This window comes from Drosophila teissieri, chromosome 2R (genome assembly GCF_016746235.2).
Source record: "Drosophila teissieri strain GT53w chromosome 2R, Prin_Dtei_1.1, whole genome shotgun sequence".
NCBI classification, from domain to species: Eukaryota; Metazoa; Arthropoda; class Insecta; order Diptera; family Drosophilidae; genus Drosophila; species Drosophila teissieri.
The window spans coordinates 7,526,543-7,539,189 of NC_053030.1; the positions used below are offsets into that span (position 1 = coordinate 7,526,543).

Below are 12,647 nucleotides of genomic sequence, written 5' to 3' on the forward strand. Positions count from 1 at the left end.
CTATGCCGGGCTAGAGCTCGACAATAGCTTACATAAATTTTAAGCTCCATTAGCAAAATGTTTCAGTTTCAGCCCAGAGGCGACGTGTGCAACTCTGCCCCCCTCACTCCACACACCTTTATACCCCTCTCCCCCTTGACCCCCTGCAGCTGTCCCTCCCATACAGCGCCCAAAGTTCAAGTGCAGCAAAAGTTTCGGGTGTTGTATTATGTGAATTGCATATTACATAGAGTTGCAACCATTTTTGTTGGACAATTTGAAGTGAAAACTTTTGGCTTAGCTTAAGCCCCAGAGCTCATTTGTATATAAATTAAAAGGAGGTGGGAGTGGCAAAGTAAAAAGATGGTTATCAAGAGTTTGAGCCAACTACTTATGAATCCCTGGAACAGATTTGAAGGCAACACACCACACCACACCACAGCAAATGCTCAACCTTTGAGGGCCTGCAAAAAATCCCACTAATTGCAGATAAATTAACTCAGCTAAGCTAATGGGCAGGCTTAATCTTTCTCTCCGCAGAGAGAAAACCACGAAAATAAACAATTAAATTGGCCAAAGGAACGCCAACGGAACGCCAACGGACAGCCGACCAGCTGATGGCGGCATAAAAATCAATTCCAGCCAACTGAAGCGGCCAAATGAGTTGCGGAAACTATAACTTACCAAGGCCAACACCGAAGCACATCGTAAACTTGGGGGATACAGCGCCCCTGCTGCCCTCCCCCGCGCCCTTTGAGCCGCACAATGAATACAAATTGCTCGGTAAATAAACAAACATCTCAATAAGGAGCAAATTACTGACGCCAGTCAGCGAAAATAACACAGCAACAGCAGCAACAAAAGGAAACACAGTGGAGCAAACAAACTTCAGCAACTGAGCAACTGCGAAGGATAGATGGAAAATTCGGTGATGGTGATGGCGATGGGGGAGGTAGAGGGAGAGGGGCCTCAAAATAAACACAGCCAAAGGAAGGAAAAACCAGCTCACACACACACATGTATAAATATAATCGCTTCAGCGGAAGGGAAGCTCAAATGGCATACAGAAAGAGGAATGTGCAGTGCATGACAATAGCAACAATTTGGTTACTGAGCCTCTGGCTGCAGTGAAAGAAAAGGTTGTAGAAAAGACCCCTCCTAGGTGCATTACCATTAATAAGTACTGTGCATTAAAAGGTTACATGTTGTCAGATTCTTGGATACTTAGTTTGTTAAATCTAAACCCATTCTAGGAGTTTTTGCAGTGTATCGAAGTGCGAGTGTGTGTGTTGCTAATGAATATAATGGCGTTACTCAAATGACGCCCCTGCTGGCCGCTTCAGTTGTTGTACCCCTTGTTGATTCAGTTGCTTCTACTCATTCAGTTGCTGTTGGCACTGATGTGTGGGAAAATTGCTTAGCACCAACACAATCGCACATAGACTCGTCCTTACTGTCTGTGTGTGGATGGGTAGAGCAAATAATGAGCGTAAATCATGGTTTATCGATAAATATGGACAAAGGCACGGATATATAGCTTGTCCATGTGCTGGGTTTATTGAGATTCACGCAGGATGATGCCCATAAAAGGATACCGATACCCAAAAATATGAATGGAATAGGAAACTTAAGATTGGATTACCTCTAAGAAGCAAGAAAAAAAGCTTGGCTTAGATAAAGAAGTACAAAAGGTAGTGCAACGGAAAATTAATAACATAACATAACACGAAAAGTTTAAGCGAAAAGTGTAATGCAAATGGGAAATTGAGAAATGAGAAAAACGGTTGTCTTAGCGAAAATGTAATTATAATTAAACAAATCAACACACCCTGGTAAATAGAATCCAGTGCCAATTAGGGTTACTGTGGCTCTGCCCTTCGATGAACTGCAAAAATCACAGGCCAGCAAAATTACACACAATTTAAAAGCCACCCCTCCTCCCAAATTATGGATACAGAAGGGCACGCCCCTTTTCTTTTATTCCCCGGCCCTAATCAAGTCCAGGCCGTATTCTTATCTTATTGTCTCAGCAATTTAATATTTATGCAGCCGAGGGGCAGGGGAATACAGGGTGGAAGGGGGCCCTACAGTCACGGTCCAGTTTAACCTCCATTTGCACCGAGGCCCTGCGGAGTCCCAATCCCACTTCCGGGTCCAGTTGCCCAGTCCCCTGCCCTAATCATCATTTCCCCTTGTTTTCTTTTCATTTTCCATACAATTTTCCGCTCAGCCGTTTTTTTCCCACCTCCCACCCCGGTTTTGATGTTGCCCCGGGGAGGGCTGAAGTAATTGTTGCGCTGCCTGGCACGCCCCCCAGCCGGTTGCCGCCCCTCGGCTTGGCACATTAAAGTCAGGCGAAACGGGAATCGCGAATATTTGCCCATCCCAGAGGGAGGGGCGTCCAGAAACAGATAGCTTGGCTTAGTCAGAATCTGAGCTGGTCAAAATATTTGTGCTGTAAAAATGGCTGCCTTCCTTTCAACTCTTTCTCAATTCAGTTTGGCTCAGCTAGTTTAGATCATCATCATTCTCGCCATGGCAGGGCTTCTGCTGTACCCTTTTTCAATCCCAGGGAATGCATAGCCTGCAACGGGTTTTTATTAAATTCCGCAATCGAATTGCAGGCATCGCCCCTCATCCCCGAACGCCCTATCCTGGCCAGATCCTTATGAACTTTTACAGAGCCATTATATGCAAATGATGAGAGCGGAGAAAGCAAATATTGCTACCTCGGGCACTGGCCACAGTGGGCAAGCCGAAGGAGTCGAGCAGGACCATGCACACGCACTGCCATTGTTTGTCCTGGCTGGCAGGATGAGAATGCGGATGAGGATGCTCCATAGTCCCCAGTCCCCAGTCCCGAGTCCCGAGTCATGTGCAGACATTTACATAGGCAAACAGCTTCGGCTGGCGGCCTTGTTCATCTACTGGTATCCTGGTGTCCTGGCGCTCTGCCGTTCTGGCATCCTTGGTGTCCTGGCACGAACTACTAATAAACCAAAGAGCAGCAACAACAATGGCGTTGGCAGCGGATATTAAGCTTGAACCGGCCCGAGGTCCCAAAAAACGAGAGGTATCCTGCAGGCTAGGAGATAGGGAACCGGGAGCGGGGAGACCAGAGAACAGAGAAGCCAGGGAAAAACAGACAAATATGAGGAAAAAGCGGCTCGACCTTAGAAAAAGGCCAACTCCCTAACGAGGCTAACTTTTTGCCAAAGATTAAAGATGTCCGGCAATAGTGTAACGATACGGATACAGGGACCTGCCCCAAGCCATGGAGCTCCCCGCCCATCACCCAAAAATTCAGGACCTACGACACCGATGACAGCTTAAACAAGCGCCGCCAGGGGGCGCTGCAGCAACAGATGAGCTCTGGACATTTTTGAGAGCATTCCCACAGGCGAAACGGAATCGAACATGATTTGTCGCCTATTAACATCCACAGTGGGCAGGACAGTTTATTTCGGTGTTTCAAATAAGAAAGCAGATAAAGAAGCATTGAACAGTGTACACTAAAATAGTAATTAACTTATTTACGACTTAGTTGTCTCTTGCATTTATTCCTTTACTGGACTAGATTTCTTAAACGGTTATTTCGATCTTTCACTTTACTCCCAGGACCATTAATCGAGCAGGCTAAAACCATTTCCTACTTAAGTCTCGACTTGTTAGGAACTAAGCACGCGTGGCATCCTATAATATGGGGAAAGGATTTATATGAGAGGAGGTAGATCCCGCATATATTTTCGTGTCATATGTGCAAAAGTTTTCCCTCCTTCCTATTCCCCATTTGGCTTTCGCACCCTCCTTTAGTTACATACATCGTATTCGAATATTTCTGGGTATTTTTGTGTCCTTTGCAAATTTAATCACTTAACCCCAATGAAGTATGAAAGGAAACTTTTGTCGCCCACAGAAAAAGTTGGCAGAAGAAAAGGCAGCAGCAGCAAAAGTGAACGAAATTCACTTTTCCCCAAGCCAATGCACAGTCAAAAATGTTGTATTTAGCGACTTACGGGAAATTCACTATCTTCATGCCATGCCATGAAGTTACTTGAACATTTTTAATTCTCATTTAATATATTCAGTACATAACAAGAAAATATTGAAGATATTTCGCAAAATGCTATTTGTGGGTTGAATATTTTTTGGAAAGTGTGAGTGAACGGGAAATTGATTTTTGACTTGGCAAAGGTCGCAGCCTGAGCATATTAATTTCACTCAAACCCGAACTTCAACTCCGGCAGAACCAAAGGATGCGAGAACAGCTATTGTGTGCCCTGTTGACATTCTGCACGTGATGTGTGTGTATGGGTGCGTCTGTGTGAGCGTATATTAAGTGTGTTGGTGAGCGTGTCAAGGCGCCCAAATGACAAAGTTACTGAAATTACCTAAAAGCGAAACTTTGCCGAAACTGCTGCTGCCTCTATTGATGCATCAGCTGTTCGCATGCTCCTTCTGATGGTTACAGTAGTACCTCGTAGTAAACTACGACTTATCACCAGTTGATATTATCCGAAATCTCATTATATCTCTAAGGAGGCAATATATGGTCTTGACTAAACGTACAGGATTTTATTTCCAATCAATGGTAATAAATTTTTAGTTCTACCTTAAACAATCTACACAAAAACATCCTAATTGTTTTTACATTTCAAGACTATTTTTTCCCCTTGGTTCCGATGACATCAACATAACATTATTTGTATACGTTTCCCTGGAAATTCAAAAATATATTCGCTTTATGGTATTTATTTTTTTTAGGGACCTGACTATAGTACATTTTTGGCAATGCCACTGCTTTTGTGCACAGTTCCATTTGCTGTTTGATTCTTAAGCAGAATTAATGAGAGCAGAGTACGGAGGTGGGGAGCTGGTAACCTAAATTCCCTGGAAAATCAAATAAAAAGTTTTTCTGTTTATTCTGCGCTTCTGTATTTATTTTACCTTTTCCTCATGCGCATTTTTCTTTGTTTTGGATGCTGGCCAGCTAGTGCGCCAAAGGAGTTTATTTCTCATAAAGGACATGGTGCTTGCGTAGGGAATCTCTACCGAAAACTTCACCCGTGCAGTCTCATTAATGTCCTTTGGTCCTGCATCCATTTCTCCTCCAAGCTGAATGTCATTTGTTGCAACTTTTCCTGCAAATTGTGGCAAAGTACTTTCTGCAAGTGGCTGCTTTAAGTACTCGGTTTTCTCACACTTGTGGGTGTTTGTATGTGCATTTCCATGGTTACATGTACATATTCTCTATATATTGCCGCACATACTCGACTTTGAATATCCTGACAGTTTCGCCACTTATGTTCATTGGCAAGCTTGTTTGTTTGGTTGTCTTCTCTAATGCAAGCCAATTTATGTTAGATGTTTTTAGATGAACATTAACTTTAAAATATTAACAATTATAATACCAAGCTGAACTGTTCCCAGTTAAATAATAGAACCATTAACCCATTAAATAATTTACCATTTTAGTATTGGTATAGTTTTTTAACTTAATGGAACTTAACTTAATGGAACTTAACTTAACGAAATGGATGCAATTCTTTGCATTATTGAAGATGATATTTGTAGATTGACCTTTTACCTTCCCTTTACCTATTCCTATTTTCCAATTTTAATCCTATTTTTTGCACTCTAATTCAATCAGTTCGAATAGCTCATCCATAAGTTAATTGAAAATCAGTGCAAAACATATTGTCAAAGTGTCTTTCATCATACTTCAGCTCGAAAAGTGCTTATATTCTCGACTGGACATGACGTTGCACTCTACTCAACGCAACTCATCCGAAGCGACAACAATTGCCAGTCCCAGCCATGGATATAGATAAAGATAGGGATATAGATACAGATACAGATGTTGTCATTGAGATTGATATGGACTGGTGAGGGTCTTCGCCTTCCCTTGCCTGTGTGGACAATAATATCCTCTCACATTTTATTACACTTGTAATGTGCATCGATTGGGGAAAAGGGAAGGGAAAACTGTGGGCTGGAAAAGTCTGCCTCGGGTGCTGTAATAATGTGCGACCCGCCGAAGAGAGTGGGTGGGCGTGAGTGTGTTCACTGTACATGTCTCATACATTCCTACACTATGTATCTCTGCCCACCCACGGTGAGTGAGTTTGTATCATTGTCAATATTGACAATAAACAAGTTTGCCATAAAATGCTACAAGACCCGAAATAAGTCGTCGGGGATGTGGACAAAACCACAGTGAGCCCCAGAAGTATTCCGCCCCGCCCAACTTTATATGAATGAATGTACCTCAATCATGCCGCCATAGCAAAACATCAATTCCCGTCAACTCATTGACTTATTAATATGTATAATATAATTTACGGCACGTAACCACTCTCGTACAAAGCACTTTAACAAATTGAACGAAAAAAGAGTTTCCGATAAAATGGGTAAAATGTTTTTTATAAATTATAAAAAGTATACATTATGCACCAAAGGGTTCGGGGGGAGTCCATCGGTCATTTTGCTGGTCAGCTGACACGGGCTCCAGTGAAAACAAACTTTGGTAATTAATTAAAAATTTCCAGCTACATAAATCAATCAAGCGTCCTTCGTTTGCATCCCACCGTCAATTAAAGTCTTTAAGCACCTGAAAAAAGCATATTTAAAAGCTTCACTTGTACCGATTTGTTCAAAAATCCATTAGTTCTTTCAGAAGGCATTTCATTGAGATACACTCTCTCAGGAGGCATTCAATGAGGAATATGAAATAAAACAAGAGAGAACGCTATAGTCGAGTTCCCCGACTATCTGATACCCGTTACTCAGATGGTGAAAGTGCACAGGAGAGTCTTCAACACTGGCGTGGCAAAAAGTTTTTTGACAAATCGATAGAAATTTACTAGACTAATATAAAAATGAAAAAATATCAAAACATTTTTCAAAAGTGTGGGCGTGGCAGCTTTGGGCGGTTTGTGGGCGTTAGAGTGGGCGTGGCAAAAAGTTTTTTGGCAAATCGATAGAAATTTACAAGACAAATACAAAATTAAAAAATATCAAAACCTTTACAAAAGTGTGGGCGTGGCAGTTTTAGGCGGTTTGTGGGCGTTAGAGTGGGCGTGGAAACATGAATCGACAAACTTGCGCTGCGTCTATGTCCCTGGAGTCTGTATGCTTAATCTCAACTTTCTAGCTTTTGTAGTTCCTGAGATCTCGACGTTCATACGGACGGACAGACGGACAGACAGACGGACAGACAGACGGACGGACAGACGGACATGGCCAAATCGACTCGGCTATTGATCCTGATCAAGAATATATATACTTTATGTGGTCGGAAACGCTTCTTTCTGCCTGTTACATACTTTTCAACGAATCTAGTATACCCTTTTACTCTACGAGTAACGGGTATAAAAATCACTATCAATTGAAACATACAATTAGCAATGTCATTAGATATTTGTTTCCGATAAGAATTACTTTATACCATATATAGCATATACCTTACTCTTGCCAATATACCCGGAACTTCGTGTCAATACTTGGTTGAACTCCGCCTTAATTCGTTTACTCTTCCTTCTTTCATTCATTTTAACGCAGATTTCCGCGTTGCTGGGCTGAGACTGACCGAGGTTCGCATTCCGATGTACGTGATTAAGGGCACCGCGGCGCAGCTGGAGTGCCTCTACGATCTGGATGGCGAGGCCCTCTACTCCGTGAAATGGTACAAGGATGGCAACGAGTTCTACCGCTATGTGCCGAGGGACATGCCGCCTGCCCAGACGTTCCTGCTGCCTGGTGTGAACGTCGATGTGAGTACCCCGAACACGAGTATATCCTATTATTACTGGGGAAGCAAACTAAACAAAGTTTCTGTTTCTGTTGCTGTTGCTGTTGATGCTGGTGTTGGTGTCCTACTAAAACTAAACATTACAAACAGCGTTGCATACTTTTGTGGTAGCTGCCGAAAGAACAATGCATTGCAATGCAGTGGGCCAGCTTTACACCTCTCCCTCTTTGTAAAAGTTCTGTTTCCTCACATGGATAAAAATACCAGTAACATATATTCAAAATAATTAATTAACTCGTGGTTATTTTTCATATTTACATTTTCTTTTTTGCCAGTACGATTTAATATTCTTGAAAAAACACATTATTCCCCTCTTCCTTGACTTTATTCCCTGTTTTTATCAAAACTTTTTCCCGTGTACACCGCACCTATTTTTTGCGCAATGGTTGGGAAATGGTTGTGCAGTGGCAAAGGTGATTTGGTGAGAGCAAAGTATAGGAGTCCTTGTCTCAGTAGACAATGCGGAGTCTTCAGTGCGAAAACTGCGAGAGAAGAAATAAAGGACAAAGGAAGTTCTACACTTGGCTTTGGGCTTGAATAGCAAGGAAGGGAACTGGGCCTCTGCTTGGTCTTGAAAACAGAAAAGGAGAGAATTTAAAAACATAAAACACAAAACAAGAAATAAACACCTTTCAATCTAATTTCATAATAAGAGCAGACAGCTAAAGGAACAGAATTTGCTTAATTGGTAAAAAGTACAAAACTAAAATGACAGAAAAGTTTAGGAACCGCCTTCAGCTCAGTTATTTAAGATTATTGTGCAAAACACACGATAGTAGCTTAACAACTTTTGAATGCCAAAACTTCACCTTTAGTTATCTGCGAATTATGCTGTACCCTATGCTGTCAAACTCCCACACTAAAAACATACAACATATATCCAAGGTACATGCGATTCTCGAAATATAACAAAGTTTTAGCTTAATATGCCCTGAATTTCGAAGGCATTACGAATTCTACTTCACTGGAACTTCGTGAAACGCTTGAAGCCAAGTTAAGAGCTTTGGAAGCAGATACAGATAGCTTGTCAAACATATGCCAAGATAGATAAAACATTCGCAGATCGAACTGTTTAATCGACCGCAAAAATAGAATGAGTGTAGGGCACTTCTTCGGGCGTTGCTCCATTATTTTAGCCACCAAAACTTTGGCACGTAACAATGCACTAGACGTTAACCCACTGACGACCCCCACGCCCCCTGGAAAAGCGGAGAAGGGAGTGCTGTGGGGGAAATTGGATGAAGGGGTGCTGGGGCTGGAAAAGCGAGTTTCAGATAAGCACGTGAGCAGACAATCGCAGTCAGTTGATGGTTACATTCGACATGCCACGCTCGCTTTTCCTTGCCATAGGACTTCACATTTTCCCGCATTTTCCTCTAGTTGGCCACCGAAAAAGTGAAATCTGCTTTCCCATGCATGCATCCCCCCCCTCCCTCCGACCCTGTCGCTCGTTAAGTGCAATAAATATTTCAAGTTGCGCTTTTGCGTTTGCTGCCGGTAGAGGGCGTGGTCGACGGAGTGTCCATAAAGCGCGTTGGCCTCGCCGCAGAAAATTCCACACTCGGCGATCCACGCTACCCATTACCACTAAACGATTTCCGCTCGCCACTACAGTGGGACTAGAGAATTATTGCGGTCTAATCGAATGGAAGATGGTAGAGGTGCGGCTGCATATCAATCCACATTTGTTGATATTTTAAATGGAACCAAGTAAAGATGTATTGAGAGTGACATTAATTGGAATTCCAGCGTGACTTAGTTTAAATAATACTTTATATTATTAAACGCAGTATTCTAATTACCGCCCGTTTTAGGACTTTAAGGTTCTACACTACCAATTAAATGAGACCCTCGTATTCCTTTATCACCTTTTAATAGGCACATTATTTCAAGCACTTAATTCACCAGCGCACCCCACTGTGCGCCGTTCTTTTCGCCGCTTGGCGGTAAACTTTTTGATGTTGCGGAGGGGAGGAGGAGGGGAGTACGATGGGACCCACAGAAGATGCCAGTTAGCGATAACCAATTGAAGCGGCAGTGTGTGCTCCGGCTCCATTTGCTGGATATTGTTTTAGCATAATCGATTTGAGTGACTGCGACGGGGAGATATATGTACGTGAGCGCAGGGGGTCTTCTGCTGCTGTTCTAGCTTGTTTTATTGCAGTTGGCCAATAGTTGGCTGTTACTCCGGCCAACTTAGGACTTAGACGTGCGGTTTACCTGGGCTCAACTCTCTGGCACATCCGTGTGTTTGTGTGGTAAACTATAAATTAGGTTAAAACAACACGCTGGAGGGGTGGGAGGGTGAGGGCCGGCAAAGAATGCGCAATAAAAGATAACAAAGTGCACTTTTCTGCTTGGCCAGATAACAAAGTGTGGGTGGTGTGGGTGGCCTGTGTTCTGGGGTTAAACAACACGCAGCTGATCTCCTTATCCCACACCAATGGCCTCTCTCACATTTAGACCCGGATTTAATGGCTTTAAGTTCAAGTGAAATATTTGCCTAACCCTTTTTCGGCCTGACATTCAGCGCTGACCCTTCGAGGGGCCCTATTTTTTAAGGTGCAGGAGGCGCTGGACATCTCGGACATTTAAAAGGCATTTACGGCAAAAAACAAGAAAAAGAAGGGCAAGAAAAAAGAAGGCCAGCCTGAAAACAAGCGAAGCTGCGGCAATTTTCAAAAGCAATTACTTTACATTAATGTCCAAAGTGGCTGCAGCAGCCCCTGCCCCTCAACAAGCCCCCCTCTCCAGCGCCTCTGGCTGATGGTATTGAAACTGCCAATGACAACGCCAAGAGCTACATTGAAAAGGGGGTTCGTCGGGGCAGCTGCAACTTTTTCCCACTTTTCGTTACATTAATTTTAACCAGCCATCTCCTGCGTCCCCATCATTCAGCAATTTCTCTCGATTCAACAAAGTCTTTCCTGCTACCCTATTTTTAAGTACTCTTTTTTTTATATTTAAATTAGACTATATTTTGTAATATTAAATAATTATACTTTGATCATTTAAGAGAATATTATTTAAGATATACCGTTTGAATGGTTGATAATGTATATTAGTTTGTGTCTACATTTCAGGCGATACATATTCATCAATCCTGCAGATTTCTGTGAAAAGAGCATGCAATATTTCCCTTAAAATACTGCCCCATCTGATATTTTCCCAACTTCTGACCGTTATTTTCTGCTCTCGTTTTTAATTGCAGTTGCACAACTCGAGCGACGCGATTGTTACGCTGCGCAACGTCAATCTGCAGTCGGCGGGCCGCTTCCGGTGCGAAGTTTCTGGCGAGGCACCCTCCTTCCAAACGGTCACCGAGCACGGCGACATGATTGTTGCATGTAAGTAGCATATATATAGTCGCCAGTTCCTCTCCTTCCTTCCTTCCCCACAGCGCAGTGAAGTACATATATATGGCTGGCTGGGGGTCGGGCGAAAACTTATAACTCTAATTAGAAATTGCGGCCATTTGGCGCTGACTGCTGGTGGCCCAGATGCTGTGGCAAAAACCGGGAAACGGGGCCCTGTCGCTGACTTTGACTTTTGCTCTTGGAACTTGTCACGGGATGGCAGTATTAACCCTATACTAGCACAATTCGGATCGAACTCATGGACTGAGGGGTGTCTAGAGTTCTTCATGCGTATTATATTATGTGCTCCTAACCTAGTGAATTCATTAATGTGCATCAAGAAACATTCCTTCGACTCCTAGTTGAATTTGAATAATATATTGACTGCAAAAACGACTCTAGGAATGCAGGAAAGAAAACTAATTAAAAAGCTTTCAGAAATTAAAAGAAGAAAATTTAAATCATAAAATTCAACTCAACAAACGGAATGAAATGAGCCATTGCTAAAACTTTGCGCATTACCCAGCACTCTAGCCACCAGATCTCTGCAAAAAGTTTTGCTTAGGCAAGGAGTCTAATCAGGTAAACACACTCACCCCATTAATCGTCGCCCAACTGTCTTAAGCTTGGCCTTGGCCTCGGTCATCTACTTACTTACTTACCCCCAAACTAAATTGGTAATTGGTAACTCCAGCTGATTCCAGCAGCCTGGGCGGCTCAATCAGCTTTATTCAATCGGAATTGTGTTTACTTAGTCAAAAGCATTTGCAGTGCATTTGACAGGCTTCATTTGATTTCATGCTTCTAATGCCAAATAAGCTTACTGAACTTCGTCCGGACTTCATCCCACTTTCACCCCGGGCAAAACTTGCCAAAGCTTAACGGTTTAACTCAATTTTGGAGGTTGTCTGTCTTCGGCTCCCGTGGCTCTTGTCTTGGCCAAAATTCCTGCAGGGCAATGCCAAAAATGTTATCAAGACGCCGCCGCAAAGCTGAAAACGCAAACAAAACGTCAAGTGAAGCCGAAACTTCAGGTGCGCGTTATTATTCACCGACCCACATTTTGCACGGGAAATAGTTTTCACTGCCTTATCTACCAAGTATTGCTTTAATTGCGAACTAATAAATGGCAATGTTTGAATTACACTAATAAGCACAAACGGCCACCTTCACTGATGACTGTAACAACATGTATAAATTGTAGGTCATAAACCTTCCTTCCACCGATTATTTATTTCCCAAAAATCCACAATGTGCACATAAACTAGCTTACTTTTCTATAAAAGTAACAAATTAATTTAAATTGGCATCCATTTTGCGCCACCTTTTGATTTTGAGTGCACAAGTTTCTGCCAGTGTAGCACACCCACTCACTACTACACTTGCAGTGGGGAGCGCTTTGAACTGGCGTTGACATTTCGTTTGTTCAATTATAAAACTTTAGCGTGGGCGTGTCGACACGCCCCCTCACCCTCACCCTCCCCCTCCCCATCACCCTCGCA

At 42.8% G+C, this 12,647-nt stretch overlaps 1 protein-coding gene across 3 annotated transcripts in view; it reads left to right on the forward strand.

Annotated features, from left to right (window-relative positions):
* LOC122612990 overlaps positions 1–12,647 on the forward strand; it is a 73,538-nt gene that overhangs the window by 56,536 nt on the left and 4,355 nt on the right. For all 3 annotated transcript variants that reach the window (XM_043786932.1, XM_043786931.1, XM_043786933.1), the window contains exons 3-4: positions 7,540–7,751; positions 11,001–11,136. In XM_043786932.1, coding sequence (XP_043642867.1) covers positions 7,540–7,751; positions 11,001–11,136 — 348 coding nt within the window. The remainder of the gene's footprint in view (positions 1–7,539; positions 7,752–11,000; positions 11,137–12,647) is intronic.